Genomic DNA, 16339 nt, shown 5'->3' on the forward strand with positions numbered 1-16339 from the left:
CCCTGTTATTGAAACTAGATATTCCGCTCTGAAATGTTAATTTCCTGCAAAAAACCTAGATTTTTCATCAAAATATTTCAGTTAAAGGGCTATTCCAGGTCTCCAGGGTGTTCTTCTGAAAAGGCAGAAATAAAAACCAGTAGAAAAAGAGTGACATTCAACAGACAAATACTTGGTTCTTCACTATGGTTCTTACTCAGGTGAAGTTCTTCCTGGAATAAAAAATGAGAGCAAATTTCAGTATATATAGAATCCTGCCAACATACTAAAGTAACTCCCAGAACTATTCATTTTCCAGGAGCAAACACATTTTATACATAACTCAAGTAACCTACGTGTTCATTTTACAGAATCTAACAAGTGAAGAATGGTTGTGAATGTACCATGAAGCTGGCTCAGCAAAGGCTTTCCTATAATTAAAATACATCTGGCTCTGTTCTGAGTGGGAAATCACAGGTCTCTGAATGTTTTGAGTGTTTCCTTATGCACAACAGCAGCAGAAAAACTCCATATGCCTTAACCTGTCAAATTCTGTTCCACTTTATCATGTGGATAAATAGCTGCAATAAGGAACTTTAATTTAGCATCTTTGATCTGAAGCTGAGGGATTCAAAGCAAAGTCAATGCAAATGGTCATGAAAGGTATGAGAGGCTCAGAACAGCACTCAAATATTTAGCATACTGGTGTTAAGTGTGAAATAGCTTGCTGTCTTTCTCCATAAAAGCTTGTGACCTACACGGGCATTGTTCTTCCTGATGCCAGTTCTGCACCTACATCCTCCTGCTGCCAACGGTGCCACAGAGCACTGAGGTAATGTGTGGCTGAGGCCGGGGAACGCTTTAGGCATTTTGAATCTTTGTCCTTCACCCTTCTCCAAGGGGAGACTCAGCTCAGGGCAATGACAGCTTACTTACAGCAGTTTCCTATGCTGGAAAGGGCCGTGCTCCCTGGCACCCCATGGACCTGCTGGCAGTCCCAGTGAGCAGTGTTGAGGGCAGATTGGCAGAGCCGTGCGTGCGGGGGGCTCGGTGGAAGGGGCTGCTGTGCCTCGGCCTTGCCGTGGTGGGGTCAGCGCAGCGTGAGCCTGGAGAGACCGCGCCTGCTTGGATTGCCCTCTGCCTTTCCTGCTTGCCTCTGGGGCTTTTCATCAAGTCCTCACTGTCCACCTCATTTGTGGGACGAGTGACAATCGGGCTCTCGTTCTTGAGCAGCCCCAGGAGGGGCAGCTGTGGAGCCTGCAAGGCAGGCGGCAAGCGGTGATAGATGGAGAGGGCAGGATGGATGGATGGATGGATGGATGGATGGATGGATGGCCATGACTGGGAGGGGGACGGCTGTCTGGCGGAGTGGTGCTGACCCGGGGGAAGGGGTGGAGGGCCGGGTGGGTGTGCCCGGCTCTCCCTGCCGCTGCCGCCGCGGTCCGCCCCACTCACAAGGTGCCTGAGCCGGAGAGCGAGCAGCAGCGCCGCGTCCCCGTCGCCCTCCGCAGCGCCCGCCCCGCCATGCCCAACTTCGCCGGCACTTGGAAGATGAGGAGCAGCGAGAATTTCGACGAGCTGCTCAAGGCGCTGGGTGAGGCGCGGGGAAACCGGGCAGAGGGCTGTGTCCCGCGGGAGGGGACACGGCGTGGCAGCTGCAGCCGCGCTCCGGTGCCCGGTGTGTCCGGGGAGAGCTCCGAGCGTCGGCCGCGGGCAGGAGAGGCTTCCGCCCGTGCGGGGCACGGCTCAGAGTCCTACCCGGGGAGGGGCGGTCGAGGCACGGCACGGTTCCCACCCCACCTACGGGCTCCGGCGGTCCTGCCTGGGGAGCTGGGCTGCCGCCGGCCCGGCGTTCAGCCGCGGGGATCCCTGCGAGAGCCCCGTGTGCCGAGCGGAGCCTGCCGGAGCGCCGCAGCTCCCGAGCTCCGCAGCTGTGCCGTGGGGCTGCGCGCTCTGCCCCGGCCTCTCGCCCCGCTCCCCCATCGGCGTGATGCTGGCCGAGGTCAGCCGAGGGCACGGCTGGCGACTTCAAGCTCTGCTTCCTCCCCGCTTCGCCCAGGTGTCAATGCCATGCTCAGGAAAGTGGCGGTGGCAGCCGCCTCCAAACCCCACGTAGAGATCCGCCAGGACGGGGACCAGTTCTACATCAAAACTTCCACCACTGTCCGCACCACTGAGATCAACTTCAAAATCGGGGAGAGCTTTGAGGAGGAGACGGTGGATGGACGAAAGTGCAGGGTAGGAGGAGACTGGGGCACGTGCATGTGTGTGGGGGCTATGTGTGTTACCAAGTTCTTTCTAGACGGGACAAACACATCTGCTGCCCATGTCCCCGGACAGCGGCATTGCTGTCCTCCACCCTCTTCTTAAGAGAAGTTCTCTAGGGGGTTCTTGATGATCACCACTTCTCTTGTCTGTCTTTCGGGATAAAACTGAAATCTGATGACAAGTCCCAAAAGGAGAGTTCAGGTATCTGGTTTCCAGCTTGGAAGGGTTTAGTTCTGTTTTTTGCTTCCCTCTCACCTGAAGACCTCAGCTGCAGGGAAAGCTCTCCCCAGCTTTTGTCCCTGACAGAAATATGGGAAATGGTGGAGCAAGAGAGACCTCAAGAGTCAGGATTTAGTGCATAAATCTGACCCAGCTTTTGTCCTAGATTGAATCAGGTGAGTTCTCAAGCAGGACCACAGGCTGTTGGTGGTTTGGGTCTGAAATCATCTTTCACACCCTTGCCAAGTGCATATGTCCAGTTTGCTGATAGGCAGCTCTTTAACAGTGTAAGACAGGCTTTCAGCTGGTATTGAACCAGCCACAGTTACACCATCTCCTTGAGCAGAAGTGCATTAGAGGGCATTCACTGGAGTGCTTTGGGCTTCATTCTGTGTGTGACACCCTGCTCCTGTACCTTTGTAACCACTTCTGTGGCCATAAAGGGGGATTTAAGTTGACAGCATCTGACAGCAGGTTCTTGCTGGTGTAGATATGTGGGATCTGAGCTTTAGGGACCTGGGCGGTGGTCATAGCTGCGTTTTGAAAACTGTTATTGAAGGCATGGGTTAATTATGCTTTCTTTGAGCAGTTTACTCATAATTATAAAGAAATATATATAAACACATATAAAACTCTTACAAAAGAAATACAAATACAGATTATCGGAACGTAGTCTCAAATGAGGATCCAGTTTTAAAAGTATCCAGTGTTGGTGAAATAATCTACTTTCCAAAATATGATCTCTCCTAATTCTTGGGTTGTTTTTTAAGACCATTTTTATCGTTAAGAATTCAGAGCTTACAGTCTTCAGTGCAATTGCTGTCAACATAGATTTATGAAAAAGGAAGCAGATTCTGGGAATCAGTGAATATTTAGGACATCCACTTGCTCTCTAGGATGAGTTATCATATATTTAACAGTTTGTCCAGGAAATGTTACTGGCTTTGTTAATTTATCTTGTTTGGCAAAAGGGTATTCATACATAATGCATATATGATAAATGTGACCCGCTTTCTAGAGAAGGACTTATTTCTACAGATGGAAAACCAATAATTATGGCTGTAAGCTATGAAAGTTGGAAAAAATTGAAAGAAATGGGTTTTGTGAAGTAGTAAATTTTTTCCATGTGTCGTGAAATTATTTATAGTCCACTCTCAGGAATAAGTTGTACTGCTGTGTGTGTATATAACCAAGATGTGGCCACAGAGCAGAAACTGACAGATAATAAAATAATACCCCAGAATGTAGTTTGCAGTATCTGGCAGAACTGCTGACTGGTAATATATTTTCATATACTTTATGGGGTGGAGGGTTTTATACTGCCAACTAATCCATTGTTTGTGCAAAGAGGGAATCATATGTGGTTGTACTTCAAGGCATAGCTTCTATAACTGCCATTTGAGAAGGCTTGTTGGCTTATAAAATCTATTGTTTTGAAAAATATTTTAAAATTTTAAATTTTAAATCAAAGTAAAGAGTTTTTTCCCCCTTGGAAAGTCTGAGAAGTGTTAACTTGAATTTAGGCATACATATGCACACACACAGACTAATAAATGCCTCCCCTGTGTAGTTATAAAGCAACTACTTGAACATTCTCTACAGGGTATCTTTATGCACAGCTGTTCCATTGCACTGTGGAGTAATAGTTCAGTGCTCAAGTGAAAAGCAACAGAGTCAGGGCTTGCCTGTTTGTGAAAGGTAAACAAAATCGTGTAGTTTGGGGTTCTTTTATTTTTCAGTGGTTTCATAGTCATTATTCAAATTCAAATGCTTTGGAAAATGCCCAAGGGTATTTCAATCTCCAGAGTCACAACCTTAAAAAAGTAATGCCACAAACATTTGAATTCTAACAATGTTTCTTTAATTTAGCTGTGATTTATTCTACTTTGTTAGCTCAATGTGTTTACAGTTAGCTTGGCACAGTGCCACAGAGCAGGAAAGATTGTAAGTGACAAATACTGCATTATTTATGACCACAACATGATATATATACAATTGTTTATACTTTTAGGGGACTTTGTAGTGATAAATAACATGTCAGATCAAATCACATGTGTATAAGGATACTTGGAAATGCAGACAGTACATTAGCATATTCCTAAATGACACTTTTCAACATCAAGCATTTGGTGGAAACTGAGTGGCTTCACACTGAAAAGACATTTGCAATTACTTTGTTACTAATATACCTCTTTCCAAAATTCCCCATCACACCTTGATTTTTGTTTCACCGCTTTCCACTGATGATTTTTCCTTTGCCTTTACTTATCTATGTGTTGCTCATTTAGAGGAGCAATTATTCTCACTGCTCATTGTTGTCTCTGTCTCGTGCTGCTGGGGAATATAATTAATGTATTTCCTAATGGTTTTCTTGCCTGCAGAGTTTGGCAACTTGGGAGAATGAAAACAAGATCTATTGCAAACAAACTCTTATCGAGGGAGATGGTCCCAAAACATACTGGACTCGAGAATTAGCTAATGATGAGCTGATTTTGGTAAGAACCTTGAATTCACTCCATACATGCACCATATTAACAGGCTTCTTTGTTACCACATAGTATGAGTTATTGTTTGTCCTTACTTAAATCCATCTGGAAGATTTCCATTTTCATAATCCTCTGCCTTACAATTAATACATTGCTTTTTTTCCTTTCTTTTAATTTTTTGTTTAAAAACATATGGAGATAAATGCATATTCTGACTTGCATTTGATTGTTAAAACTTTCACCATACTTGAACTGATAGAATAATCACAAGTTGGCCACTTCTGCTCTGTAAATTTACAGCATCATCAAAGAATTTGCTTGCTTTATTGCAGATTTTCTCTGGTGAAAGTGAGATCAAGGCATTTGACCTAATTTCTGGAGAATCTTCTTTTTAGGCATGTGCATAATGTTGCTTCTTATCCATGGTCACATGGTATATAGCAGGAAAGATATGCATGTTGTTAGCATGCTTTAATCCCTTCTGTTTATGAAAAATACGAAAAAAATTATTCTCCTGTATCTCTGTCACCTTCCCCAATTCCCTGATCACCTCTGAGTCAGATTCAGAATTGTCTTCATGAGTTTCTTAAAAATACAGAGATTTGTGCATTTGCTGTCAGCCAACACCCCCCCAGTGGTGTGTGAGCTTCCATCTGGCAGCAGGCTGACTGTGGGCATTCTGAGCAGCACCTCTGCAACCTCCTGGCTGTGCCTGCCCTCAGTCATGCACAGCTTGTTTATTCAGATTGTACTTCTGTTAGAGCTCTCTTCGCTGCATCTTTCCTCATTGGTCACTCCACATTAATTTACCAGTATCCACACCTGAGTAAAGACACACCAGCACAGTTCAGCTCGAGTTCAGAATCATTTCATTGCACATGTTCTTGCTAGTGAATTCTGGATAAATAGTTGATTAAATTGTTACGCCTCATCCGTTTGGACGTGGAAGACAGGCTCCTGGAGTGGTGGGTAAGAAAACTCGAAGCAGGGAGGTTTTGTTTTGAGCTGTCACACTAACTAAACCTCTGCACTTTAACAAACCAACAGCCTCCCCAGTGTTTCTCCAAAGCAGATGGAGTTCTGTTTTTAAGATTGCATCTGAAACAAAAACCCAAACCTAACCAAGTATAAACAATAAGCTTCTAAGGTGTTAATATTATCCCAGACACTTTGGAACTGTTCACCCACCCCTTATGAGGATGTGTGCTGTTAGTGAAATCACACTGGTTTCTAATGAATGAATACTCCAGTGCTGCATAATTTTTTTTACTCAAACACTGGAATTCTTTATATTATCACAAAACTTTAGGAGGCAAAGTACTTTGATCTCTGCTTTGCATCTTTAGGTGAAATGCAGTGGACAAAATATATTCTCAACTATAACTTTTTGAGCTTTCTAACAATACATTTCTGTAGCTTTTTATTTAAGCAACAAGCTGATGAGGCAGCTGTTAAATAAAGTGCGCTGCTCCAAGCAAAGCACGAAAGCTGCTCATAATACAATTGCCTCCTGCAAGCAGCAATGTGAACTTACCCTGCTGGGGAAGAATAATGAAGATGGATAAGATACCAGAGGGATTCAAAGATTTAAAGCCACTAAACATGTTTTCTTTTTTAATACAGTCTGTTGAATTTTTCTGAATTAATTATTTTTCCAGTTAGGATACAAATTAGAACAACTTGCTTCTTATTAAAACATTTCCATTTATAGGAACTCAGAACTTTCAATAAATTGGTTTACTGGTAATTTCCTTGCCTTAAAATATACACATTTCTTTTAATCTGTGTAAGTGTAGATTCAACTTCCAGTCATTACATATGGTGTCTGAAAGAACCTAAATAATATGCCTAAAATTTGTTATTGCATATAGTTCTCTTAACACCACTGATCAAGCCACCTCTTGGAAGAACTTTCAGACTGTGGAACTAATCCACTGGAAAACCTTAAGTCTTTTGATGTAAATACAGCTTTCATTGAATCATTATTTGAGTGCTTTTTTAGCCCTGTCCAATTTACCAATTTCCCTCCTAAATTAAGAAAACCAGAATGGCATGTACTGTTTTGTTAGCAATCTAGCACCTGACATTACAGTGATTTAATCTCCCTACTCTTGCCTAAAATGATCCTGATTTATATGCAAAGGCTTTGTTAATTCTTTTCTGGTTTCCATTTCCCCTTCCTGTCTCTGGCAAGCTGGAATTACGTTCATTGGTTGCAATGTGTGATTTTACTGTGGCCATTATGAAAATTTGGTATTTGTTTCCAATGATCCAGATCATTCTTTCTGTGTTTTTTACTATTCAATATGATATACAGTTTCATTCTCCTACCTCTTTGAGCATAGTGGCCTCTTTTGCTTTATTAATTATAATGACAGTAATTGGTCCTCAGGACAAACATTTTCAAGCCCTCATGACATTTGGTGGGACTAAATGTACGGATCTTTTAAATACATGGGTTGATGTTAAAGATCTGACAGTCCAAAGCTCAGCAATGAGGTGTTTCTGGGAGTAATGGTGGTGTGAGACCTCTGGTCCTTTGCAGAAGCTGAAATGGCCAAAATGAACCCTTCTGGGAGACAACAAAAAGTTCTACTGTTTGGAGACAGAAGAGGATTAGCTACTTTTCTCTTGTCTGTGGTCCCTAATTTTAAAGCTCTAGAACGTTCCTTCAGGGAATTGGGCTTTAGAAGTTAAACTATTTGAAGTGATTGGCTGAGGTGTGTTCAGCAGCTATAAAAGGGAACAAGGTAGGAATAAGGACCCTTAGTGAGAAGACTCTTTTGATCTCTTGTCTCTCCACTGTCTTTGGGTTTTTCATCACTACAGTGAACAAAGATTCAATATTAGATTATTTTATTTTATGCTTGGGAAATTTTTTTGGGTCTGAGTTTGGAAACCCCCACTTACATCTTACTTCTTCAATATCACAATGAGAAGATGAGATCTCTGTCTTCTTTCTTCTTCTACCCTCAGAACTCTCTTAGGAATCTGTAGGACCTGAAATTCATTCTTGTTCAGTTTTGCTGCCCTTATTGCTTCAAATATTTAACAATTCCCATCTTCACACTTCTCAAATCTCCCTGCTTACCTAACAAATCTTTTCTGTTCCTTCATTCTCCCTGATGTGCTTCAGTAAGGCTCTGCTTCTGTTTCTCCATCCAAAAAAATCTTTCAAGAAGTCTTGAGATTTCTCATTCACTATTAGATGCATTTGCAGAAGAAATCAAGAAAAGTCATACCCTGTTTGAAAGAAGTTGCAAGAAAGGATGAAAACTGTGTTAGACTGAGGCATGAATTGAAGAAAGGCTTGGGGTAGGAGGCAGGGGTAAGGAATTAGCTTTACTCTGTTGGCTGCATAAATGTTGGTGCTTTGCCAAATAATTTTGATCTAAAATGATGCATTGCTTAGGGGATCCATTTAATTATGGTATTTTCCTAGTGTAAGGATATCTTTTTCTCTCCAACATATCTTATTAAATAAAATTAATTTATTAGCCCATATAATAATAAAAAAAAATCGGTGTTTACTTGCCATGACTACCACAGAGCTAAAATAGAAACCATATTACTCAATAATTTTCAATCTTTCTTGCATCCTGGCAGAAGAATTCCTTATGTTCTTCAAAGATATTTCCTTGGAGTAAAATGATGGTCTTCCAAGTCACATCATGTTCTCTGGAACACAGATACAGAGAATATACTATTTAGTTAGCAAAGGTTTCCTTTACCTTCAGTTGCCTTCAGTTCTCCTTAGCTCCTTGAAGCATAGAGAATAAACTGCTTTTATTAGTAGATAAATAATATTTGTCTCATACAATGACAGATGTAGGCCCAAAGTCCTGTTAGAAAAAGAATTCTTTCAGCCAAGGAAGGGAAGGAGGATCAAGTTCTGCTTTATAAAAAAGATGGTCTGAAAATTTGAACATTGATCTTAAACTAGAGCACTGCAACTTCTTTTATCAGACAGAGCTGTTTATTCTAATCTTGCTGGGCTGCACTTGCTGGGATTTCAGCGCTGCATTTTTAGAATTATTGAACAATGTAGATAAAAACTACATGGAATGTTCAAGCAAGGGAGGGTGAAAAGGGTAATTCCCCACCAAAGTCCACATTTATTTGTCTTGACTGTATCTTTATGTTGTATTGTACTTTAGGATTGTAATGCATACACAGAGTCAGGATATCTGTATTTTCAACTCTACATTGATAAACTATATTTGGATTAGCATTTGAGCAATCAAGATGAGAATATAACATGAAAATATGTATTTCTTTTATGTGTTTGAAATTTGTGATCTAGAATTAAGTGCCTTTTCTTCTCTTTATTATACTCATAATGCTTTTGTTGTTGCAGTGTGTTTTTGTCAGGGACATTAATGAGCTATCAATCACTTATGTAAGTCAGAAGAACAAAAGGTTGCTCTTTGCAAAGTTAAAAGATGCTGCTTACAAATATTGGCTATTCAAAGAGACATTTATATTCAAATTAACTTTAGCTACATTGCTGCTTTCATGGCTGCTCATGCTTCTATAGATTTAAGTTTAATCTGTAACACACAAACATTTTAAAGTGGATGATTACTGGAGGAGGGCTTTAAAAACAGCCTCTGAGCACATTTTACACAGTTCACCTATCACACAGGGGTTCTCAGAATCAATTGTAGCAAGGGTCAAAGAGCAGAACATTGGTGGGGGTTCAAGCATGGTTTCTATGCTACATTCCCTCCTCAGAAAAATCGTGCCATAGCTGATTAAACCTGGTGAACTGTGGAGCCTAGATGAGTGAGTGAACATTTTAAAAATGATTTTGCTGGCTTCTGAAATTAAACAGTAGGTAAGAAGGGTCAATGCAGATTTGGAAAGAGATTTTGTAGCAGAATGCTGAAATGCATGATGTGCCTAAGCCTTGTACCAAACAGTGTCAAACTACCTAAGAGTTTAACTTTTCTATAACTTCTGGAGAATGATCTTATATAAAATCAATTATCAAAAGAAGGGTCGAGTCATATCAGGCTCAGATTGAGAGGGTTGCTGCTGTCTTCATTACAGCAGCCTTGACAGAAGTTCAGAAGCCTGTAATAATGCATGTGTGTGTGTTGCATGGACCTAATGCTTTAATTTACTCTTTGCCATGAGCAGATTTACAAGGGAGCTTAGGGATCTACAGCCCCTGCTCACTACTACAGCCTTGTCTGGATCACATCCCAAACAAAGAAAGAAGCCAAAGCCCATTTGCATTTTGGCTGCACCCAATCCTGAATGCAGCCTTTTGTAATATCACTTGTAGCTTAGATGTCCTCTGTGCACTTGGCATTCAGCTATAACGGAGAGATGCCATTGTCTCAGGTCTCTGCCATTCGTTTGCTGCTTGGCTTTGAGGAAATTGTGTCATATAGCAGTGCTCAAACACCAATACTGACATTTAGGCTCCTTGAGAAATCACCTAATTTTGCATGGTGCTGTCAATTGATATCCTGAGGAGCATGAGGTTGTGTATTGGGTGATTTGCTATTAATAGCCAAGTTTGAAAGGGAGGCTGCACATTCAGTGAGTATGGCCTTGTAAGGATAAACTTCTTTTCTAAAATATTATGGGAGTAGGGAGGAGAATGGAAATAAGCAACATGCTATCGTTGTGAAAATTTATATCTTTACTCTAGATAAATAGATGGAAATTTGCATGTGGACAAAGCCTTTTCTGAGGATTCATTTAGTAATACCTTCTTTTCTCCATCAGTTTGCTGATGGATTCTGTCTTCTTTTGTAAATTGCCTCTGCATTTTGATTAGTCATGAGCAGCTAAAGGGATTTTTGTATACACTGGCAGAAGTGATCTTTCCCAGGTGATTGTTTCAATGACACTCTTCCACATTATACTGTGTGCTCCACTTACCACAAAGGCTCCTCAGCAAATGTTTATAAAGAAGGCCTTCAAAAAGCAGATTTGCTCCTACAGAAATATATTACTGCCCTGTAATTCTCTTTTAATCTCTCATGATGTCAGTGGTCATCAGATTTTGAGTGAACTGAGAGAGGTCAATTTATTGGATTATCCCCCTGCAAAGGGCTTTGTTTGCAGTGTGCCTTTGGACTCTTAGCTACAGATTATGACAAGCTAAGAGAAGAAAACAATTCTTTAATTTGCAGTCGTTGCACATTTAAAATCCTATTTTAGATTTAGATAGAAGCCTTGCCTTGTAGCATTTTATGAGATAAATGGGATCTTTCCAAGCCAATGAGAAGGTGGTGTTTGGAAATCCTGCATCTTTTTATTACATTTGAATTATGTTTTGGTAGTATTGCACCTTTTTTGAATTGCTCTGATGGAACTTCACCACCAAATTGCTCATTCTCTTTTCATTTGGAAGTTCTACTGCTTTGGGTCATGGAAATCTTTAAAGTCTGATTATTTGAATAGGAACTATCACTTCTTTTGAGTCTAGAATTAGAACCACAGACACTAAACTGCTTTATCCTATCACCGAATAGAAGGATTTAAGTGTGAAGAATAGAGGAATAACACCCTTTGGATTTGGATCCTTCCCTTACCTTGGGCCCAGCTGTACATTAGACATTTCTGTGAGTTACCACAGGAAAAGAATGCAGCAAGTTTGAACATGTTCCTCCTTGTTTTCTTTAGTAACACTGAGTGGAGTTTTATTAACAAATGATAGTCACAGTAAGATAGGAACACACCTTTTGTTTAAGTCCACATTTAAACCTGTACATAACTGTGACAATAAAGCCCTTTATTTATGTGCTTCAATTACATTGTTAATCATCTGAATGTGTATTAGGTATGAAATCTAAGTGCTAAAAAATGCAGCTTATTCTTGAAACAGGACAGAAGCCACATGAAGGTGGGTCTTCAAGGAAAGGATGTTGGTTGTTTTAGAAGTGCCCAGTGATTACATGGTACTCCAGAATAATTGTAATTGTGCTTTGCTTGATTTCTATCTCTTTGCAGTCTAGATTTAAAGACATTATTGTGTTAAATAATAGTGGTTTTCCAGACTGTGAGACTGGTGTGTTGAGGAGTCCTTGTATGTAGCATTTGATTTTTTTAAATTTGGGTTCCCTGAATATGTCCATATTTTCTGCACATGATTTCTGTCCAGATTAATTTGAATGTAGTCCTTTGCCTGAAATTTTCAGAAGTCCAGAAGTCTAGCTGGAGCTGGATGTTGGAAGTACAAAATGAGGATCCTGTGTCCTGTGTCACAAACACACTGAGCTGTGACTCTCTGAGCGCGCAGCAGTCGATCTGCGTGCTGCCACTCACCCATGCTACTGAGCTTTCCCAGAAAGTCTTATGTCATTTTTCTTCCTCCACAAATGTTAATCTTTATTTCCACACTCCCTCCTGTGAATCTTCCAGGGAAGCTGCCAGTCAGACTACACTGATGTCTTAGGAGCAAGCTCTGCCCAGGAGCACAGTCTTAGAACTGGACACTGCAATTTCAGACACTCAGATCTACAGTGGCTCCCTTGCAGTATGAATCACATCTATTTCAACCTACTCTTCCCTGCAGTGTTCCTTCTCAACAGAAATGATGATCTGTTCTGAGAATAACTGCTGCTGCACAGCTTTAGAGGAAGGAGTTTCCCTCTTCCCTAAAAGAACAGACATAAATTTGTCAGGGAGGTTATATGAGTTTTGGCAAACTGCTGCTGCAGCCTTTCTCATTAGAGCTGGCTGATGTGGTACCCACTCCCATCTCACGGGGTGGCTGCATGGCTGTGCAGCTCCAGACTGGGGCTGTGCCAGCTCTGGGAGAACATTACACAGGAACTGTTTTACTGCTGTTTATCATTTGTGTTGAAGTAGCAGCAGGGGACCCAAACCTCCCTGTGCTTAGCAGTGCCTGAATGTGAAAGACAATCACTGCTGCAAGGGTCTTACAGTCTCCACAGAAAACCTTGAGCCCTGGATGGTCTTGACTCTTACCTCCTCTCTCTGGCAAAGCTCCTGCTGAAATAATTTTGCCTTTGTGGATAATTTGGAAATTTCGAAGGAAGACATAATAAGGGTATTTGCAGCTGGTGCTGTGGACATTAGAGAACTATCCATATCTTTAATGTTCATTTTCAGATGTATTCATGTATAATATAAAAATATATATTAAGCACTGATATGATATTGATATGCATAAAAACAAAGTCTGTATCTCCAAAATACTAGTAGACTTGTGTCCCCAACAAAGTGAACAAAATATAAGCCAGAATTTTAAAGCTAAGTCTTTCCAAAGTATTGGCCAAAACATGTGTAGAAAGCATTAAAACAAATAGCCCAGCTGAATTTTCATAATGCACTGGGGTAGCTCTTAATGCATGCTTTTCAGTGAGACCTTGGCAGTGACTGCAGCCAGACATCCCACCTCAGAGCTTGTTAGTGCTGAGCTCAAAACCTTCTGTCAGCATAGCTGAATGTGAAGTTTTTTGCAGTCTCTACTTCCTCACTCTTGTCCCTATTGTTTCCTTCATGCTTAATTGCTTAAATTTTAGCCTGCCAGACCTGAACTTGCATACAAACACTTTGGGATTCAGTTGTCTTTCTCAGGCAGTCCTACAATCACTGTCCTGCCTACATGTCCTGATAATCTCTAGGGCATTCCAGCTCCTTATCATGGATAACAAACTCACTGGTTAAGGGCACAGTGTCCTCCTGAAGGAAGATTGTCAGTGACACTGCCCACTCTCCAGAAGAGAGTGTTTGGTGTCCCAGCATGGGCTGTCAGCTGCTTGCAGCAACATTATATTTACAGGTGTACATTCTCCTGGTCTGCATCTTTCCTCCAATGACTTCATTTGCCTGCTTGGATTTATATCTGCAAATATCAAAGAATACCTTTGGAACGTGCCATCTGAATTTCACCCTCAGCATTTCTAGTTCAAAGTGCTGCAACTGTTTCTAAATATAACAACAGTACATTCCAAATTCACTTTATTTTCTCATGTTTATTTATCAATTCATGACAAGAAACTACAGAAAAAGAGAATTTATGCATCATTTATCATTCTGACAAAATCCATCCTGCCATGAAAAACAGGTCATTTACATTGCATTCCTCCTTCAAAATTACTTTTTTCTTTTCTCTCATCTGTCAAAAGACATAAGAAAAAGTATTTCTGCTATAGAACTAGTTACTTTAGTAAAAATAACACTTTGAAATTATGTTAAATGTTTGCTGGTTCTATCTCTTCTGATTGATTTTTATTTATTTTCCAGACCTTTGGTGCTGATGATGTTGTGTGCACGAGAATTTATGTAAGAGAGTAAAAACATCAATTTACTTGTCATCTGGGATGAAGTGTGAAAACCCCCAGTATAAGGAGTATCTGTGTGTGCTATTACTAATGCGGTATTGTATGTGACCATGTGTGTTATATCTTGTGTGTTTTGCTTTCAGTTTTCATTTCAGACACTATCCCTTCCCACTTTGAATGCCATCAATTTTCATGTCTGCTTTGTATTTTGTAGTTGTCACTTGCTATGGTTTCCTCAGTTATTAAACTTATTGGGCATAACTCACAGCTGTTTGGGGGTGTTTTTAATTGAAAAGCCAGCAGTGCTTTGGTTAGGACTGAAACACTTTTTCCCCTCTGCTGAAGTCAGTGTGGAGTTTCCTTGCTGTAGGCAGATCCTGAACTGTCAGGGAACACCTCCTAGGGCATCACAAAGGGATGGAGAGCAAGTGGATGGCAAGGCCTTTCACAGAGCTGCAGGCTGCTCTCTTGATCCCAGAGCTCTGCTTCTTTCCTTCTTCCTGTCCTCTCTCCTTCTTTCTCCTCTCTCTCTCGTTCTCTCTTCCTCCCTGTTAAGGAATAATTAGTGTACACTGTGATTGCTGGGATCAGCTGAACCAGACAAAACAAGGTGAGGTCTCTTCCCTTTCCTGCTGTGTCTCTGAAGAATGCCCAAACTTCCCTGTTGAGACACACAGTATCCAAATACAAAACCCAGCTGCATCTACAGGACAAATAACATTGTGATCATGACTAACACTTGTTGTCATCACATCCAAGCACCTCAGGCCTGACCAGAGAGCCAGAAGAATCTGACAGACTTTACTTGTTTTGGCCATAAGAGAAATAAAGCTGAGAAATGCTGATTTTCTCCTACCTTCTCACCTGTGATGAGAATTTCCAATGGCTTCGCTCCCCCTCCATGTAACAACTCTCACTTCTGGTGATTTGACCTTTCATTCTTTGAGCAACTAAGTGTTTCACAAACCAGGGCAATAGCTCAAAAATGAAAGAAACACTAAATTTAATGTATTTATTCTGGCTCAGAGTTCTGGCTGCAGCACTATCAAGTATGAGATTCGAGCTGAACAGAAATTCCACTAATGCACCAGATAGTCTTCAGTCCTTCAGCCTCAGAAGTGTCTGGAAACTGAGACTCAGAGCACTACTTATTTCACTACAATATCCAGTCTTATCTGACCAGATTTTATCTTTGTAAGAATAGTTTTTCTGCTTCATGTCACACAATAATGTAAGATTTTTAAGAAGTTCAGTGTTAGCAGATTATATGCCTTGTTCAGTAGATTTTGCTCACTACTCACAAAAGGAAAATAGGACCAAAACTTACTCATCTTGAGACATCCATGATAAATAACTCTGTCTCTTCATCCCTCACATAGCTATGCAAAGAAATCCCCTTTGATAGGACTGCCAAACTGCCATGGAGAACTCAGCCAGCTGTTCTATTTATTGCAGTGTGGCCTACAGAGGCACAAGAGGAGAGAAACATACAGTGTTTTCTGTCTCCTCTGCTCTGACAGATCATGCTTACTTTCTCTGCCATCAGGACTCAAAATACCATATTGCAGCTGAAAAGAGGGTTCTTTTCTTCCACACTCTAACCTTAAGCTAAATCCTGCTTCCAAGACCTTAGTTCCATTGGTATCAATTAAATAGGGTACATGCTGTCGCAGACTGAGGCAGGGGCTGAAATTAGTTCAGTGAGGTTTGGATACAGCTGAAGCTAACCCCCACTAAGAACAAAACCATTAGGAGGATGATAGGGATCTATCTTTATTTTCTATCTTCTTTTAAGATTCAAATTAAAATAGTTGGGTGTTTTGTTATAAACAAGTTCCACTTCAGAAGTATCTGGATCTGCTTGTGCAATCAGCTGTCCCAAAGGGACTCCACAAAAAAGTGCCAGGCTTTGAGCTCACTCAAAGCTGCTCAGGGATGCAGACAAAACTGTCTTGCCACATAAAGGCTGAGCAGCCAGTAACACTGTGTTGCAGGACATGTCTGCACAACTCATATCCCAGAGCACCAGGAGCCCAACAGCACCACAAAGGCTTTGCCTCCACCTCCAAGAAGCCAAGAAAAGATGCCACTCTTAGCAATTACCTTTTCCACCAGTGT

General features: G+C 41.1%; 1 protein-coding gene across 1 annotated transcript; it reads left to right on the plus strand.

The window, feature by feature from the left end:
- Window positions 1–725: 725 nt before the first annotated feature.
- Window positions 726–14486, plus strand: CRABP1 (cellular retinoic acid binding protein 1). The gene is made up of 4 exons (XM_086849336.1): window positions 726–1573; window positions 2039–2217; window positions 4848–4961; window positions 14184–14486. The coding sequence occupies exons 1-4, from the start codon at window positions 1504–1506 to the stop codon at window positions 14232–14234; spliced, it is 414 nt and encodes a 137-aa protein (XP_086705462.1). The 5' UTR covers window positions 726–1503; the 3' UTR covers window positions 14235–14486.
- Window positions 14487–16339: the final 1853 nt, after the last annotated feature.

The sequence above is a fragment of the Cyanistes caeruleus genome, chromosome 13, assembly GCF_971803275.1.
Source record: "Cyanistes caeruleus chromosome 13, bCyaCae1.hap1.1, whole genome shotgun sequence".
Taxonomy (NCBI): domain Eukaryota; kingdom Metazoa; phylum Chordata; class Aves; order Passeriformes; family Paridae; genus Cyanistes; species Cyanistes caeruleus.